This window comes from Erinaceus europaeus, chromosome 18, assembly GCF_950295315.1.
Source record: "Erinaceus europaeus chromosome 18, mEriEur2.1, whole genome shotgun sequence".
NCBI classification, from domain to species: Eukaryota; Metazoa; Chordata; class Mammalia; order Eulipotyphla; family Erinaceidae; genus Erinaceus; species Erinaceus europaeus.
The window spans coordinates 70,727,610-70,746,779 of record NC_080179.1 but is presented as its reverse complement, the minus strand read 5'-3'; the positions used below and the strand labels follow the sequence as shown (position 1 = coordinate 70,746,779).

Genomic DNA, 19,170 nt, shown 5'->3' with positions numbered 1-19,170 from the left:
CTCAACTTGGGAGCAGCTGGGTGTTCCAGCTCACGTCTACTTCCTGGTTTCTTTCCTGAGATCAGAGTGGACTCCAACATCGCATGTCCATAGCATCATTTTAAGCCAGGACAAGTCATGAGAACCATTGCCTTTCACCAGGAGTTCCCTGAATCATTCATTATTTCCGCCCTTGGAAAAGTCTTGTATACATTAGCCAGAGTTGATATCAAGCTCAGACAATCACATCAACCTTTGGCACATATTGTCATGTTGGAAATAATAGAATGGTGACTGGTTGTATGGATCATGGTCAGAAAGTCCGTGAACTGAAAGCAAGGAGAAGAATTGTCTGTACATTAACATTAAGCAGCTGTAGAAAATGGCCTTCCTAGTTGTGCTAGAAAGATAGAGCTTGGTCTCAGACTCTGTGTAACTCCCTTGGAATGTTCTAAGGGAGAAAACAAGAGTCCTCAGGAAGACTTGAAAGGGATTTGCCTACAAGACCAGGCATCCATTTCAGTGCCCCTTTTACATGTAGAATTTGAATATTAAATATGCAAACAGTTATTAAAAATCACATTAAATCTTTTGTTTTGTTCCATAGTAATGAATGTCAGAATAATGATGCCAGGGTGAAAATCAGAGAAAGCTAATGCTAACATTAAGAGATTTCCTGGTGATCATTAGGTCGAATCCTCTCATTGCAGAAGGAATTGGGGCTCAGAGCGAGAAGTCACCTTCCCAGAGACACACAGCAGGTCCATGACTGGTCCTGACCTAGAACAAGGGCTCTGATGACTAGTTATTGTTCCTTCCTCTTGTATTAAGCTGCCTAATGCAGTAACCATCAGCCAGCTGGATGTGGTGATTTAGATGTGAGCATGTCAAAAAAAGTTTGTTTTTTTTTGTTTCTTAACTGTTGTCTTTTTATTTTCTAGCACCTCTATAAGCAGGCATGGGAAGCTGACAAAACCAAAGTCCACATCATGCCTGATATCCCCCAGATTGTTCTGGCAAAGGCAAACGCCATCAATATGAGCGACGTAAGTCCAGTTCCCCTTTTGCCATTTCCCTTTCCTACCTGATTGAGTCAGTAATCATCATTTAACTAAGCACTCTTGCTTCACTTTATGAAAGTGGATGTTTGGAAAATAATGGGAATCCACAAAATGAAACTCCTTTTCTAATTTTTGCAAAAACCAGGAACACACCTCTGAGGGGGGCTTGGGTTGAGCAGTAGAGATTGGGAGGTTGCTGGATTTTGTTTGAAGGACAGATACTCCTAACCAAATGATGAAATCTGGAAGGAAGGGGGCCAGGAAAAGAAGAGATCAAGGAACCGAAATTGCTATGGTTTCATTCTTATTCCCACCACCATGATTTGAGATGATCCTAAAGAAGAGTTAAAGGAAAAGTTCAGTGAGCTTTCTGAGGAATTTGGAGGAGTCGGGCAGTAGCACAGCGGGTTAAGCGCTTGTGGCAGGAAGCGCAAGGACCAGCGTAAGGATCCCGGTTCGAACCCCGGCTCCCCACCTGCAAGGGAGTCGCTTCAGAGGTGGTAAAGCAGGTCTGCAGGTGTCTGTCTTTCTCTCCCCCTCTCTGTCTTCCCCCTCCTCTCTCCATTTCTCTCTGTCCTATCCAACAACGACAACATCAATAACAACAACAATAGTAACTACGCGACCATAATAAAAAATGACAAGGGCAACAAAAGGGAAAATAAATAAATAAATAAGGAAATGCGAAAAGATTGATATTGGTAAGTGGATAGTTATTATTATTATTTCACTTCCTTTTTCAGCATTACTATAGTTACTAGGACATTCTCTAAAAGTACCACATTTTTTCCTCTCTTTGATTTTTCTCAGATGTTAAGGACCACTGATTTCTTTTTGGGTGGTAGAAGCCACACAATTATGTAAAATAAAAGTGTTAGCTGGAACGCAATGAAATTATTTTCCTTTTGATGTAAGAAAATGGCCCTTTTGTAGTCTTCCCTTGACTATTACTTAATAACCATCACTAAGAATTGTTAGAACTTTCACATTTGCTTTTCCTTTCATCCTTTCTTTCTTTTTTCTTTGCATATTAAGAAAAAGTTTCCGGGAGTCGGGCGGTAGCGCAGTGGGTTAAGCACATGTGGTACAAAGTGCAAGGACCGGCATAAGGATCCCGGTTCACCTGCAGGGGAGTCACGTCACAGGCGGTGAAGCAGGTCTGCAGGTGTCTGTTTTTCTCTCCCTCTCTCTGTCTTCTCACCATTTCTCTCTGTCCTATTCAACAACGACATCAATAACTACAACAATAAAACAACAAGGGCAACAAAAGGGAATAAATATTTTTTTAAAAAGTTTCTTTGAAAAGAAAAGAATAGTATATTCTCCAGAAAGGGATCAGAAACTTGGAGTAGAGTTGGAGCATTGCACCATCGTAAAAGACTCTGAGGTGGGTGGTAGGGAGGGTTCACATGGAACATGATGGTAGAGGACCTAGTGGGGCTTGTATCATTATGTTGAAAACTGAGAAATTTTTTTTATTGAGAAATGTTATGCATGTACAAACTATTGTATCTACTGTTGACTATAAAACATTAATCCCCCAATAAAGAAATTAAAAAAAAAGAAAGAAAAAAATGGGATCAGAGGCAGGAAGTGGGTCTACCATGGACTTCAACATTTTTCTAAAAGCACATTTATAACCTAATAAAAGCAAGTTAACTTTCATTTTTGATAATGGCTTCTTGAAGACATTTGTGTTTGTAAAATCTTTTTTTTTTTTAACTAAAGTAGTTATGTTACCTATGAGACTATCCAGCCATTGAAATACTAATGAAGCATTTTGCCCAGAGATAAAAATGATATTGTGATGTAAGTCTACCCTCTTAAGATACATTCAGATTGCGGGGGAGTGTCAAAGTAGTGATGCACAAGGCTTTCATGCCTGAGACTCTGGGCTCCTAGGTTCAATCCCTGACACCACCATAAATCAGAGTTAAGCGTTACCGTGGTTAAAAGGTAATCAATTATGATTTCATACTTAGGGGAAAACAATTACTTTGTCTCTCTTTTTCCAGAAAATCTACAAACTTTCTTTGGAGGAATCTAGAAAGAAAGGCTATGATCTCAGAACAGATGCCATTCCTATCAAAGCTGCCAAGGCTTCAAGAGACATTGCGAGTGACGTAAGTCTAAGGGAAAGAGTTTCCGGGTGGGGGCTTCTGATACGCCCAGAGGATGAGGGCTGAGTGCTTTAAACACTAAGTGGGCCAAGTGGAGAAGGTACACCTTCTAGCTGTAGCTTTATTCTATTTTGTGACAGACGCTTCATTTTACTCTTGATTTTTTCTGGTATTTCCAGAAAGCCAGAACACTAAGCCTTATCATGAATTTTATCACCCAGGCTCTGACCTGTCAGTTCTAAAGCCCTTCATGATATTTCCGTGGTGAATAACTTGTGTTGTTCTACCTTTCTCCTCCTCTTCCTCTTCTTCCTCCTACTCTTCCTCTTCTCTCTCTCTCTCTCTCTCCCTCCCTCTCTCTCTCTCTCCCTCTCTCTCTCTCTCTCTCTCTCTCTGCCTCTCTCTCCCTCTCCTTCTCTCTCTGTGTCTTTGGGGCTTTACTGCACTAGGCTGACTTTTTCAGATAGAAAGAGAGAGACAGAGAAACAGAGAGAGAGAAAGAATGATGCATTGGCAGCAAAGCTTCCTCGAGTGCAGCGAGGAATATGCTCAAACCTGGGCTGCCAGGAGTCGGGTGGTAGTGCAGCGGGTTAAGCGTACATGGCGCGAAGTGCAAGGACTGGCATAAGGGTCCCGGTTAGAGCCCCCGGCTCCCCACCTGCAGGGGAGTCTCTCCACAGGCGGCGAAGCAGGTCTGCAGGTGTCTGTCTTTCTCTCCCCCTCTCTGTCTTCCCCTCCTCTCTCCATTTCTCTCTGTCCTAACAATGACAACATTAATAACAACAATAATAATAGCTACAACAATAAAACAAGGGCAACAAAAAGGAATAAATAAATACTTTTTAAAAGATATTTAAAGAAAAAACCTGGGTTGCCTGTATGGTAAAGAATGTATACTACTGGGGCTGGGTGGTAGCACACCTGGTTGAGTGTACACATTATCATGTACAAGGACCCGGGTTCAAGTCCCCACTTCCTCCCTGAAGGAAGGATGCTTCACAAGCAGTGAAGCAGGTCTACAGCGCTATCTCTCTCTCTCTTTCTCACTCATTTCCTTCTCTTTCAATTTCTATCATATCAAATTTAAAAAAAGAAGAAGAATAGAGGGGGAAAAGAAAGGAAAAAGTGATTGCCATGAGCAATGGAATCATGATGCTGGTCTTGAGCCCTAGAAATTACCCTGCTGGCAAAAAAAAAAAAAAAAAAATCCATACTAAATGGGTTTACTGGTTTTTTTGTTTCTTATGATCTAGCTTCTTAATAGGATGCCCCAGGAAGTTCTGTGTTAGTGGCCGATAACAGATGATTATTAAGTAGCTGGGCACTTTGCAAACCAGTTGTCAAATTATTGCCATCTTAATATCAGTCATGTGAGAATATATGCACCAAAAAAATTGGCAAATGCTACAAATTAAGGTTTCTCCCCCTTCCTACCGTGGAGGACTGATATGTCAACACACCATTGCCATAGTATATCAACTGTAGAAACTCAACGTTTTCATTTGAAAAGGAGCAAGAAATCCACTCCCAGTGAGCATTGAATGACTGGGGTGTCCAAAGGAACACACTGACAAACACTGCTTCTTTAGCCACGCTCCAGCTCTACTTTCTCCTGCAGCTCTGTTTTCCACCTCTCTGACCTGCCCATCCATAAGCCACATTGTCCTGAGAATTTAACAGTCTCCTCCTGCTGTGAGGCCGGTGCTGATTGGCTCTCCTAGCTCCTCCTACTAACTTGTACTGTTAAACCCACAAGAGGTACCCAGAATTAGACGCTCTCCTTACCCCGCCGGCTCCCTTCTATAGAGGGACACTGACTAATCAGTCTCTTTGCCATTATGCCTACCTACAGAATTTCAAAAGGAAAGGAGTTTCACAAATAGGAAACTACTCAAATTATATGGTGTGCTTTCTAAGTGAGTCTGCTTTCCACCAACAAAGGACGGGCTGGTCATCTCTCAGAAAGCATTAAACTGTTTAGAATGCTCTGCTTCTTCATTTTTCTCATCTGCTACACTCACTAACAACGAAAGGCTCTTTAACACCAACAACAGAGTATATGTGGACATCATTGTGGTGCATATCATTGCAAGATGTGGGACATTACCCTTAGTGACTTTAGGTAGTCACTCACCTGCCTAGGTCTCATCTTACTGATCCAGGAAATGGAAGCAATAATAATACCTTTGCCATCTACCTCTAAGGTAGATCTGTGAGCATCAAGTTACATAGAGAAATGTGGGAATTGGGAGTCGGGCGGTAGTGCAGTGGGTTAAGTGCAAAGACTAGGCTCAAGGACAAAGTGCAAGGACTAGGCTCAAGGATCAAGCCCCCGGCTCCCCACCGGCAGGAGGGTCACTTCACAGGGGGTGTCTGCATGTCTGCAGGTGTCTATCTTTCTCTCCCCCCTCTGTCTTCCCCTCCTCTTTCCATTTCTCTCTGTCCTATCTAACAATGACATAAATAACAACAACAATAATAACTACAATAATAGAAAACAACAAGCACAACAAAAGGGAAAATAAATAAATAAATGAATAGAAATGTGGAAATTGTGCTTTGTGGGCTGTTGCACTCCATAAAAGCATGGCTGTTTAAATGAGTACAGAATACTGACATGAGAGTGGTTTCTAGTTTAGGGACTATGTCTCAATAAATGTGTATATTTCCTCCTCAGTATAAATACAAATACAACTATGAGAAGGAGCGTGGGAAAATGGTTGGCTTCCGCAGCCTTGAAGATGACCCCAAGTTAGTCCATTCCATGCAAGTGGCTAAGATGCAGTCTGATCGGGAGTACAAGAAAAACTACGAGAAGACCAAGACCAGCTACCACACCCCCAAGGACATGCTCAGTGTCACGGCTGCCAAGGACGCTCAGGCCAACATCACCAACACGAACTACAAGCACCTGATTCACAAGTACATTCTCCTGCCCGACGCCATGAGCATCGAGCTGACCAGGAATATGAACCACATACAAAGCGATGTAAGACTTCCTGCCATCCGGGTGCTACTTGGATTCCCGAGCTTGGGAAGGGGGACCTGCAGCTTTCTGGGTCACACTTTTTTTTTAATTTCCCTATTGGGGAATTAATGTTTTACATTCGACAGTAAATATAAGAGTTTGTACATGCATAACATTTCCCAGTTTCCCATATAACAATACAACCCCTACTAGGTCCTCTGAATCCTTCTTGGACCTATATTCTCCCCCCAACCCACCCCAGAGTCTTTTACTTTGGTGCGATACACCAATTCCAGTTCAGGTTCTACTTGTGTTTTCTCTTCTGATCTTGTTTTTCAACTTCTGCCTGAGAGTGAGATCATCCCATAGTCATCCTTCTGTTTCTGTTATTTCACTTAACATGAATCTTTCAAGCTCCATCCAAGATCGGCTGAAAACGGTGAAGTCACCACTTTTTACAGCTGAGCAGTATTCCATTGTGCATATAGACCACAACTTGCTCAGCCACTCATCTGTTGTTGGACACCTGGGTTGCTTCCAGGTTTTGGCTATTACAAATTGTGCTGCTAAGAACATATGTGTACACAGATCTTTTTGGAGGGGTGTGTTGGGTTCCTTAGGATATATCCCCAGGAGAGGAATTGCAGGGTCATAGGGCAGGTCCATTTCTAGCCTTGTGAGAGTTCTCCAGACTGTTCTCCACAGAGGTTGGACCCATTGACATTCCCACCAGCAGTGCAGGAGGGTTCCTTTGTCTGGGTCACTTTGTTGTCTCTAATTGATAGAGCAAAGTAGGATTTGTCTCTTTCCTTTATAGAATGAATATAAGCAGGACTACAACGAATGGTACAAAGGACTGGGCTGGAGTCCTGCTGGTTCACTGGAAGTGGAGAAGGCCCGGAAGGCAACAGAATATGCCAGTGACCAGAAATACCGCCAGCACCCTAGCAGCTTCCAGTTTAAGAAGCTGAGCGACTCCATGGACATGGTTCTTGCCAAACAAAATGCACACACCATGAACAATGTAAGCAGAGAAGCCATCCTTCCAAATGGGGTTTCTTTTCAAAACTGCATACGACTTCAGGAGCTAAATTAATGAAATTCAGATTAAATACAAATACTTTCATACTTTTTTCTGTCATGTTTCTAAGAGCGATTCAAATTTCTTCTTTTTAACTTTCTAGTACTTATACACTGCTGATTGGAACAAGGATAAAACCAAGATTCATGTAATGCCAGATACACCTGATATTTTGCAAGCAAAACAGAACCAAACGTTGTACAGTCAGGTAAAGCTATACAAGACGTCTTCCCAAAGCTACTTAAACCCACTGGGTGATAAAGTGGTAAATCATTTATGTGAATGTGATGCCATGGGAACAGATGACAAGCTGGCTAGCCTAGGAATGTTGAAGAATATGACCAAATAAGAAAATCTGGGGAGCCGGGTGGTAGCGCAGAGGGTTAAGCGCAGAGGGTTAAGCACAGGTGGCACGAAGCGCAAGGACCCGCATAACGATCCTGGTTCAAGCCCCCGGCTCCGCACCTGCAGGGGAGCTGCTTCACAGGCAGTGAAGCAGGTCTTCAGGTGTCTATCTTTCTCTCCCTCTCTCTGTCTTCCCCTCCTCTCTCCATTTCTCTTTGTCCTACCTAACAATGACGACATCAATAACAACAATAATAATAACTACGGCAACAATAAAACACAGGGGCAACAAAAGGGAAAAGAAATAAATATTAAAAGAAAATCTGTTGAAAGTTCTCCACAGAGCACCTGGCCCATAGTCAGTACCGTGTAACTTCTAGCTGTTTTTATTACTACCTTGTTGTAGCACGTTCAGTGGATTTGACTCGGGAAGTTTCACCCACTGCAGTTCTATCACCTATCTTGCCATCTTTGTGATGCTTTTATTGCTTAGTTAAAATTTTGTTACCTGACTAATTTTAAAAATTATCAGTTGTGCTCTGGATGTGCCGACCCCTGCGATTTCCCCAAATGTGGGAAACTCTACGGCATAATTTGTGGTAGTGGGGGACTGTGTTTGCACTCTCCCCTAACCAAAAAGAAAAAAAGAAGAAAGAAAAAAATTATCAATTGTTTTAACACGTGTGTTCAAAGTAGCAACCTCAGAATATACTTAACAACATGGAAGATATCCCTGATACAGGCTTCCTCTCTCCCCATCAGAAAGTAAAGACTTTTTTTTTTTTTTTATAACTTTTCAGAGTCAAATTGGGATAGAGCAAAGATAGTTACTATTAACTTATTCTTTAGAATAAGGTACCTGGTGATAGGACTTGATGTGTCCTCACCAGCTCTTTGGCTTAATAATCTGTTGAGGTTGTGATAGATATGGAATAATATTCAAGGGTTTCTTTAATTTTTTTCAGAAACTCTATAAACTTGGATGGGAAGAAGCTTTGAAGAAAGGATATGACCTCCCAGTTGATGCAATTTCTGTACAGTTGGCCAAAGCTTCAAGAGACATTGCTAGTGATGTAAGTACTAATCTGATTTTCTTAAGGATATATAGTCTGAATGACACTGGTAACTATTTTGATAGGTGGGCCTTACTTTCAAAAGGGAACTCCACTCATTTCATCTCCTCCCTTCCTCTTTATTTACCCCAAATTCACTCTTCTTTATTACTGATGGAATATTGACTTCTTTCAAAGGAGTTGAGCCACAGGCTCTAAGATCCGCTACACAGTGAAGCTGTACTTCCACATGCTATAAAGGAACCAGAGACTTCAGTCTGCTCCTCCATGCCTGAATTTTTCCCCCTGGTTTTCATTTTCCTATATTAAAAAACTCAAAGTGGGGGAGTCGGGCAGTAGTGCAGCGGGTTAAGTGCATGTGGCGCAAAGCGCAAGAACCGGCGTAAGGATCCGGGTTCAAGCCCCTGGCTCCCCACCTACAGGGGAGTCGCTTTACAGGTGGTGAAGCAGGTCTGCAGGTGTCTGTCTTTCTCTCCTCATCTCTGTCTTCCCCTCCTCTCTCCATTTCTCTCTGTCTTATCTAACAACGACAGCAAGAATAACTACAACAATAAAACAATAAGGGCAACAAAAGGGAGCAAATAAATATTTAAAAAAAACCTCAAAGTGCTAGATAATAATATCCAACCTCAATAACTTGTGCTAGCAGATTTTCTATGCACATACTTAAGGATTAACACCCAGTTCTTTTTATTTTGTCATCCTTGTATTTTCATAATTATAAGTCAGCTTGGGCATAGACAATTCAGAAATGTTCAGGAATTAAGGTATATTATTTGTATATGTGTCAGAATCAAACCCAGGACCTTATCTATCTGGGGCGTGCATTCTACCAGTGAGATATATCCCTGGCCAAATTTAGGTTTAAGGTGCAGAGCCTCTCTCTACTTTCTTCTGAATAATTGGTCCAGAGTTCACAGAACAGGTGCACTTACTTTTCAAGGCAGAATCTAATTATGATTGGAAAATACTAAATTTGGTAAGTTGATTAAATATACTTCCTAGTCAGGAGTTACATTTTATAAATACTGAATTAGATATTCAACACATAGATCAATTTGCTGTAGTATCAGTCGTAAGAATTGACCACAGGAAAATTCAGAGGACCTTACGGATAGAGAATAAATTAGCAGAATTTCACAGGGAAGTGCTACCTCCTGATCAAAAACTTAAAAGCAAAATAGCATTTGGTTCTATATGCAAGTTGAAGTTGCGGTTGGGAGAGTGTCTGAAGACAGTAAGTGAAATAAATTCTGATAATTTAAGGAATGATTCCTTCTGAATCAATTAATTTGTGGCACTGCGAAAATGCTGAAAATTAAGTGGGTGATGTATTACTACCCGCACTGTCTGGCCTACAGCTCTGTGCTGTCTTAAGTGATTAGTGAAGTGATGATCTTAATGCAACAATGATTCTTGAGCAATGTCCACAAGTAAGCTTGTTTTCATATCCCATTATTTGCACCTCATAAGCTATAGGTACTTTAGAAATAAAAGAAAAAGTATCAATCATTTCCTAACAAAAAAAAAAAACACCCCAATTTCTTTTTTTTTAATTTTTTAATTTATAAAAAGGAAACATTGACAAAACCATAGGATAAGAGGGGTACATCTTCATACATTTCCCACCACCAGACCTCTGTATACCCTCCCCTCCCCAGAAAGCTTTCCTATTCTTTAACCCTCTGGGAGTATGGACCCAAGGTCATTGTGGGATGCAGAAGGTGGAAGGTCTGGCTTCTGGAATTGCTTCCCCACTGAACATGGGCGTTGACAGGTTGATCCATACTCCCAGCCTGCCTCTCTTTTTCCCTAGTGGGGAAGGGCTCTGAGAAAGCAGAGCTCCAGGACATATTGGTGGGATTGTCTGTCCAGGGAAGTCTGGTCACATCCTGCTAACATCCGGAACCTGGTGGCTGAAAAGAGAGTTAACATACAAAGCCAAACCAATTGTTGACCAGTCATGGACCTAAAGGCTGGAATAGTGCAGATGAAGTGTTGGGGGTCCTCCATTTTGCAGATAGCTAGTAGGCATATTTTAGTTATATTTCAAAGGGCCTGTAGCTATACTAGTGTTTTTTGTTTGTTTGGTTGGTTGGTTAGTTTTTGCCTGAGCCTGAAATCTGATATGCAGGTGAATCCTAATTATTGTCTGGGGAGATGATGTCATGGCTGGGAAAAGGACCAGAAAACTGGATCAGGGAAGAGAGTAGCTCCCTAATATGGGAAAGGGTTGTAAATATTACTGTAAACCCCATCGACTTGATGGGATCTGGGGCCCATAATTAGCTTAGGAGCCTGTGTGACCTCTGCATCCCTTTAGATCTGAGCTCACATTCTGTGGTCATGAGTACATAATTTCTTTTTACTATGACCCTCTTAGAACCTTTTTATAGGATGGAGATGCTATCATAGTGGTGCTTTTGAAATCTTACTATAAAATTCAATGAATTGAAAGTAAATTTACCTGCCATTGTAGATATTATTTTTCCTATAAATGTCACTTGAATCTTTGAAATATCAGAAAACTGGAAGTAATTTTATGCATATGTAATTTAATAAATAGAATCATAAATGATTTTCCTTTTTTAATTTATAAAATGGAAGTATTGACAAGACCATAGGATAAGAGGGGTATAATTCCACATAATTCCCACCACCAGAACTCCATATCCAATCTTCTCCCTTGAAAGCTTTCCTATTCTTTGTCCCTCTGGGAGTATGGACCCAGGATTTTTATGGGGTGCAGAAGGTGGGAGGTCTGGCTTCTGTAATTTCTTCCCCGCTGAACATGGGCGTTGACAGGTCTCAATCCACACTCCCTTCTTGTCTCTCTCTTTCCTTAGTGGGGTAGGGAACTGGGGAGGTGGGACTCCAGGACACCTTGGTGGGGTCGTCTGCCCAGGGAAGTCAGGTTGGCATCATGATAGTGTCTGAAACCCAGTAGCTGAAAAAGAGTGAAGATATAAGGCAGAACGAATTGTTGACTAGTCATGAACCTAAAGACAAGAATATTGCAGATGAAGATTTGGGGGTCTCCGTTTGAAAGAAGCTAGCAGGTCTATTTTACGTCTATTCCAAGGGGCCCATGACCCTACTAGCTTTTGTCTGAGCTTGACATCTAACATGCAGGTGACCTAAGTTATTGTCTGGGAAGATGGTGTCATAGTTGGAAAAAAGGGCTAGGAAGCTGCATCAGGGAAGATAGTAGCTCCCAAATATGGGCAAAGCATATAAATATTGTAGACTATAAACTCCATAGATGTGATCTCAGGCCCATATTCAGCACAGGAGCCTATGTAACCTCTGCATCCCTGTAGGTCTGGGCTGGCATTCTGTGGCCACGGCTAGGAACCATAAAATTTAATATTAGTAGATAAAAGTTATTTAATCCAATCTCCCACTCAATGTCTTAACATATCTACTTCCACAGATTCTAGGTAAGAATTTTTGGTGTCAGGGAGCTAGCTCAACTGGTAGAGCATAGGACTTGTATGTCTGGTTTGATCCCTGATGCCATTTATGTTGGAGTAGTGCTGTTTGTTCCTCTCTCTCTCTTTTTCTCTCTTTCTCTCTCTTTTATGTGAAACTCTCTATCTCATAGTAAATAAATGAAATAAATAGTTTTTAAAGGCAAGATTTGGTGTCCATCGGGTAGGTCATTCCTTGTTAATCGTCTCTAATTGTTACTAGCCATCTCCTTATTTCAAACTTCTATATGTTTCTTTTTTTATTAGTGATTTAGTAAAGATTAACAAGGTTGTAGAATAAGAGTGGTACAATTCCATGCCTTCTGTACATTTCTTATCATCCCTAGGTTTGTGCTATAGAAAAATCACAAAGTAGCTTACGTCCTTTTCCACCCGCGACTTCTTCAAACATTTCAGGTTTGCTTTTCGATAACCGTTTGTTCTGGTTTTAGTTTAAATACAAACAAGGCTACCGTAAGCAACTCGGACATCATATTGGATTCCGGAGCCTGCAGGATGATCCAAAGCTTGTGCTGTCCATGAATGTTGCCAAAATGCAAAGTGAGAGAGAGTACAAGAAGGACTTTGAGAAGTGGAAGACCAAGTACAGCAGCCCAGTGGACATGCTGGGGTTGGTGCTGGCCAAGCAATGCCAGACGCTGGTCAGTGACATTGACTACAGGAACTACCTGCACCAGTGGACGTGTCTGCCTGACCAGAATGATGTCATTCAAGCTAAGAAGGTTTATGAGCTACAGAGTGAGGTCAGTTTCTATCCGTCCTAATATTTTATATTCTGTGTCTCATGCACAGTGACAGAAACTAGAAAAAGGAACTGTTAATTGATTACCTAAAATACACGTATCTTTTGGAAATGTATTAAATCACTTGAGGCAAGGGCCCAGGGGAGGCTGGGATTTTGATATCTTACTTTGTATTTTCACAGAATATATATAAGTCTGATCTTGAGTGGCTAAAAGGCATAGGTTGGAGTCCACTGGGTTCGCTGGAGGCAGAAAAGAACAAGCGTGCTTCAGAAATTATCAGTGAGAAGAAGTATCGGCAGCCTCCAGACAGAAACAAGTTCACCAGTATTCCTGATGCCATGGACATAGTTCTTGCAAAAACAAATGCCAGAAACCGCAGTGATGTGAGTAACTTTGTGGCAATCAGTCAGGTCGCTTCTAGTGCCAGTATGTTAGTGTTCCATCAAAGAGTACAGCCTGAGACATCACTGGAGTTGTCAGTTATCCTGCTCTGAACTGCACAGAAATGCAGTTAGTTTCTGTCAGTCAAAGCTTGTTTTATTTGTTTATTATTATTTGCCAAAGTTTATTATTACTGTCCAATGTATGAAAAAGCTTTTTATTCTTAGAAATGTAAGTGTAATACCAGAATTTTGTTTTTGAGAGGTAGAATATCATTTTTTAACTTCAATTTATACTTTAAAAAATATTTTATTGGGTGGATTAATGGTTTACAGTGGTTGATACATGTATAAAATGTCTTAACTTTCTTTTTTTTTTTCCCCTGGTTTAAATAATACAAGGTTTATTAGGGTGAAACAGGTAAAAGGCAAAATAAGCACTTATCATCCAGGGTTAAGAGTACGCTAGGTCCATAAAGTCTGAGTATAGTTATCAAAAGTTTAGTCCCATAAGATAAACAGTTATCAGCTGTGGTAAAGGTTGCTCGTGGCTGCAGAGGGATCTAAAAGTTTACCTGCTAGCTGAGTCACACGTGTTCAGTTCCCAGGAGAGGGAGCCATGGCGGATACCTGGCTGCGGACATGCTCCTGATCGGAAGCAGCAGCAGCCTAAGAGAGCAACCTGCTCTTCCTTTCTCTGTCTGTCCCAGCTCAGGGTGCCACCATTCGTATGCTAATAGTCCCAAACTCCGTATGCTAATAGTCCCAAACTCCGGTGACTTGGAGACTTGGTGGGTTCCTGAAGTCTATCTAGTCCTGCCTTCTTGCCTGCCCAGATGATCTCCTTTGATATTCCTAGTTGACCCGGGAGGGGAGAGGAGAGAAACGCAGCTGCTGCTGCTCTGTAGCCCCGACTCCAGAAGTTATCAAAATTTCTTAACTTTCTAGAGAAAACTCTGACCCCCAGCCTACGTCCTTCTCCACCATCCTGCACCACGACCAGAAAAATCCCTCCGCCCACAGCCCCAGAGTTCTTTACTTTGGTGCAATACTAGAGATAGAATATCTTGGATAGGCACAGTGAAAGTGTTATAAAAAAGTGTGTTTTCTGTCATGGATTTTGTTTGGCTGCATCAAGATAAATACATCATATTGGGGGGCAGGCGGTGGTGCAGCGAGTTAAGCACACATGGCACGAAGCCCAAGGACCAGCGTGAGGATCCCAGTTTGAGCCCCAGCTACTCACCTGCAGGGGCCCTGGTCACTTCAGAAGCGGTGAAGCAGGTCTGCAGGTGTCTATCTTTCTCTCTCCCTCTCTGTCTTCCCCTCCTCTCTACATTTCTCTCTGTCCTATCCAGCAACAATGACAATAATAATAATAATAATAATAATAACCACAACAACGATAAAAAAAAACAACCGGGGCAACAAAAGGGGGAAAAAAATCTTTAGGAGCAGTGGATTCATGGTGCAGGCACCAAGCCCCAACAATAACCCTAGAGGCAAAAATAAAAATATATCATATTAAGCATGTATGTCATCTATATAGGTATATATGCCAGTAATGCACACACACACCCCATATTCAGTTTATTTCCTTCCCCAGAACTAATGCCAGTGTCTGGCATGTATTAGATACTCAATAAATGTTCACTGAATGAATATGAAAATTGGTGGACTGGGCAGATGCTCTCTGTTGAAGCACAGGAGTTACATGTCTGAGGTCTCAGACCCCAGCGCTGCTCTAGGTTCAGTCCCAGCACCACTATACGCCAGGTCTTTCATTTTCTTTCTCTTATTCCACCTCATAAATACAAATATTGGGTTATTAGAAAAGTCATGACACTTTTCTTTCTATGTAAAAATGTGTCACGACTTTTCCAACTACCCAAGACATCATTTTCACTTTCTTTTAAAATTATTTTATTTTATTTTATTATGATGATAGAGACAGAGAGAAACTGGGTGAGAGACAGCCGGGGAAGAATCACCTCACACTGCGTTCTTGCAATTTACCCCCTACACGGTAGATTGTATGGTTTACTGGTTATGTCACCTGACCCGTAAGGTTATCTTTTTTACTATTATTATTCAATAGAACAGAGAGAAGTTGAGAGAGCAGGGGGAGATAGAGAGGTACTGAGAAAGACGCCTGCAGATCTATCTACTTTACCCCTTGTGAAACGTCTCCACTGCAGGTGGGGAGCGGGGCTCACACCTGAGTCGTTGTGCGTAGTATTATGTGCGCTTAACTGGGTGCACTACCTGGCCCCTTAGGATATCTTTAAAAAAAGAAAATTGGGAAAAACAACTTAGATATGGAAGAATTACCATTTAGGTCTTAGAAGGTTCCGAGTATGCAACTTATACTATGTATCTTACATCCAGTTTATATGTCAGCTTTTATATAACGTACAGTCTCACAATAAATGGTAGCTTTTTGGGAGTCGGGCGGTAGTGCAGCTGGATAAGTGCACGTGGCACAAAGCGCAAGGAACGGCATAAGGATCCCGGTTCGAGTAAATTAAAAATTAAAGTTAGTATGTTCTGGACAAGTCAGTGTACGGTACCTATTTTCTGCTTATGTCACCTGCTTATATTGCTATATTCAGATGAGTTTAACAATTCCGTTTTGAATGAAGTATGACACTGGCTCATCTAACAAGATCACTGAAAAGACTCTCATTTCTCATGTTAGAGACTCTATAGAGAAGCCTGGGACAAGGACAAGACTCAAATCCACATCATGCCTGATACACCTGACATTGTTCTGGCTAAAGCAAACCTAGTGAATACAAGTGATGTAAGTTTCTGAATTTGGTTTGTGATTTCAGGAAGCTCATTTTCTAGTGGCTTCTAAGTTGACAATTTATTTGAAGGCTTGGGTCATTTTAACTATAAACTACATGGGATTTAGATTTTCTCCTTAGTGACTTCCTTTCTACTTGAACACAACATAGTGAGATTCTGTCTCACAGAAAGAGTTGGAGGCGTGTGCTTCTTGTTTCTGACTCTCCATGCTTACTAACGGGCATACATTCTGAGAAACCATCTAGGCAATTTTCTTTTGTGACCTGGCTTAGATAGCATATCATCCTATTGGAAACACTGGGAACACTAATGTCTGTGTGGCCTGTTATTGACCAAATCTCTCTCTTCTATGTGAACAGGAGATCCTCAGGTGGAAAGACAATTTGAATTTAATTTTCAGTGCTTACCTAACAGAGTGATCGTGACACACATGCAAATTTCGTTGAAACTTCGAGCGAATGAGCATACAAGACTCATGCAGGAGGATTTCATTTTAATTTTGTCATCATAGCATACTCTCCTGAAGATTTTTGATTAAAGAAATTAATACCTTAATGACAAATTCTGAACTCTAATGAAAACCTTAAACTTCAAATAGTGTTTTTTTTTTCTTAACACTTTTCTTTTACTCCTGAGCGCTGCTCAACTTTGGTTTATGCTGGTGCAGGGGATTGAATCTGGGACTTTGAAGGCTGAGGCATGAGAGTCTCTTTGCAGAACCATTATGCTATCTCCCCAGCCCCATTAAATAATGCTTTAGTGTAATGCCACAAAGGGTTGGTATCATCACAGATAATTTGAACATTCTGGCTTCCAGATGAAGTACATTAAAGGATAGTCTTGATTATCTAATTGTAACAAATATGAAAAAATATTATTATTTTATTTAGACTTGCAAGATTTGATGTTGCTCAAAAATATCCTAAATTTTTAAACGTATGAAATTCTCTGTAGATCCCACTCTGGATGGTTCTTGCATTCTGTTCTATGAAAGAGATAGCACATTAAGTATATTCCCCAGTAAAGCTATTTGATGGAAAGGCATTGCTTTTCTCTAGCAAATACTTTGAATGAAATACTCAATATTAAATGGAAAATAGCATGCAAATGAGACTTCCTCTGATTTCTCTATTAACTTACTTTTGCCTTATTTACATAAGTGTTTGGAAAGGACTGACAAATAACCGTGTTGATCAGGGAAACGCAAGAGTTTTAATGTTTACAACAGTACCACCAGCCATCTGTGGGCATAATTTCTGATTCTGAGTAATCTAGAGTACAGATACTATTCTCATGGATGCTTAAACTGTTTAGCATGTCAGATCCATTATACAGCAATTGTTTGTGGAGAACAGTTTTTCCTCACAGTGATCTTCTTTGTCTCTGAACAGAAACTCTACCGAATGGGGTATGAGGAGCTGAAGAGAAAAGGTTATGACCTCCCTCTAGATGCACTATCGATCAAAGCAGCAAAAGCATCTCGAGAAATTGCTAGTGAAGTAAGACTCTATCCCCCATCTGTACTGATGTGATTGAAACATATCATTTCAAAACTGCCTTCATTTAATTTTAATTTGGTCAAAATCTTCCAAGGAGTTAACAGGTTAAAGCCGAGTGGAGTGATCCCAGAGGGCGGTGTGAGATGGGAGCAAGGGGTTCATTTTTATGTGTGGAATTTGTAGCTGGAGTTAGCCTTTAATCTTTCCTATTAAAAAAACAACAACTCAAATCTCAGATTGGTGGTGGCTTCCTAGGCTTAGTGAAATATTTGGAGTTAAAGTACCTTGTGATTTGCTATGAAGATGGAAACATAAATTAATCTTTTTAAAAATATTTATTTATTCTCTTTTTGTTGCCCTTGTTTTACTGCTGTAGTTACTATTGATATTGATGTTGTTGGATAGGACAGAGATAAATGGAGAGAGGAGGGGAAGACAGAGAGGGAGAGAAAGACATACACCTGCATACCTGCTTCACCGCTTGTGAAGTGACTCCCCTAAAGGTGGGGACCCGGGGGCTCTTACATAAATTAATCTTGAATTAATCTCCCCTTCAGTACAAATATAAGGAAGGCTTTCGCAAGCAGCTTGGTCACCACATTGGTGCTCGAGCAATTCATGATGACCCCAAGATGATGTGGTCCATGCACGTGGCCAAGATCCAGAGTGACCGGGAGTACAAGAAGGACTTTGAGAAGTGGAAGACCAAGTACAGCAGCCCAGTGGACATGCTGGGGATGGTGCTTGCCAAGCAATGCCAGACGCTGGTCAGTGACATTGACTACAGGAACTACCTGCACCAGTGGACGTGTCTGCCTGACCAGAGTGATGTCATCCATGCTCGACAGGCCTATGACCTCCAGAGCGACGTGAGTCTAAGATGCTCTTTGGGTCAATGAAACATCCTGCTTTCTTTTGTAGGTGTCAACATTCTCCCAAAGTGAGGAAACTTGAACTTAAAAACTGAATTCGGCTTCCCTGGGCTAATGCCCACCCTCTGTTCTGTTACCTGACTATCTGAAAGAACCATTATTCCACCAGAAGTAGGGAAACTCCATTCCTTTGATGAAAGTCTTTAGATTCTTAATCTGTAATTGTCGTTAAAGTTCGGGGCCTCCAGCAGGCCGGGCTAGCATTGCGGCGGGAGACAGAGACAGACTCGGGGACACACGACTGGGTTGAGAAGCTGCAGTTTAATCTTTATTCACGAATGGGCAAATCACCACACCATGTGCTTCCCCATCCTTCTCCTCTAGCGGCTGCTGCTGGGACCCTGGACGTCCTAAGCATAGGGGGTGGGGAGAAAGCGGGGGGGGGGGGGGGGGGGCGCGAAACTAGCAAGGGCCAAACCAATTCTCTCAGAGGTCAGGGGGAAGGGGAGCAAACCAATAGGAAACATACCAACATGTAATGGTTTTCATAGTGCGTTTCTTTCTTTCTTTATTAGGGGATTAATGTTTTACAGTCGACAAATAACTTGCACATGCATAACATTTCCCAGTTTTCCACGTAACAATACAACCCCCACTGGGTCCTCTACCATCATGTTCCAGGACCTGAAACCACCCCCCACACACACACCTACCTACCCACAGTCTTTTACTTTGGTGCAATAC

General features: G+C 41.5%; 1 protein-coding gene across 20 annotated transcripts in view; it reads left to right on the top strand.

The window, feature by feature from the left end:
* Positions 1-19,170, top strand: part of NEB (nebulin) — a 286,668-nt gene that overhangs the window by 97,882 nt on the left and 169,616 nt on the right. For all 20 annotated transcript variants that reach the window (XM_060178132.1, XM_060178128.1, XM_060178131.1 and 17 more), the window contains 11 exons: positions 921-1,025; positions 3,056-3,163; positions 5,838-6,149; positions 6,946-7,152; positions 7,313-7,417; positions 8,520-8,627; positions 12,550-12,861; positions 13,044-13,247; positions 15,943-16,047; positions 17,447-17,554; positions 18,112-18,423. In XM_060178132.1, coding sequence (XP_060034115.1) covers positions 921-1,025; positions 3,056-3,163; positions 5,838-6,149; positions 6,946-7,152; positions 7,313-7,417; positions 8,520-8,627; positions 12,550-12,861; positions 13,044-13,247; positions 15,943-16,047; positions 17,447-17,554; positions 18,112-18,423 — 1,986 coding nt within the window. The remainder of the gene's footprint in view (positions 1-920; positions 1,026-3,055; positions 3,164-5,837; positions 6,150-6,945; positions 7,153-7,312; positions 7,418-8,519; positions 8,628-12,549; positions 12,862-13,043; positions 13,248-15,942; positions 16,048-17,446; positions 17,555-18,111; positions 18,424-19,170) is intronic.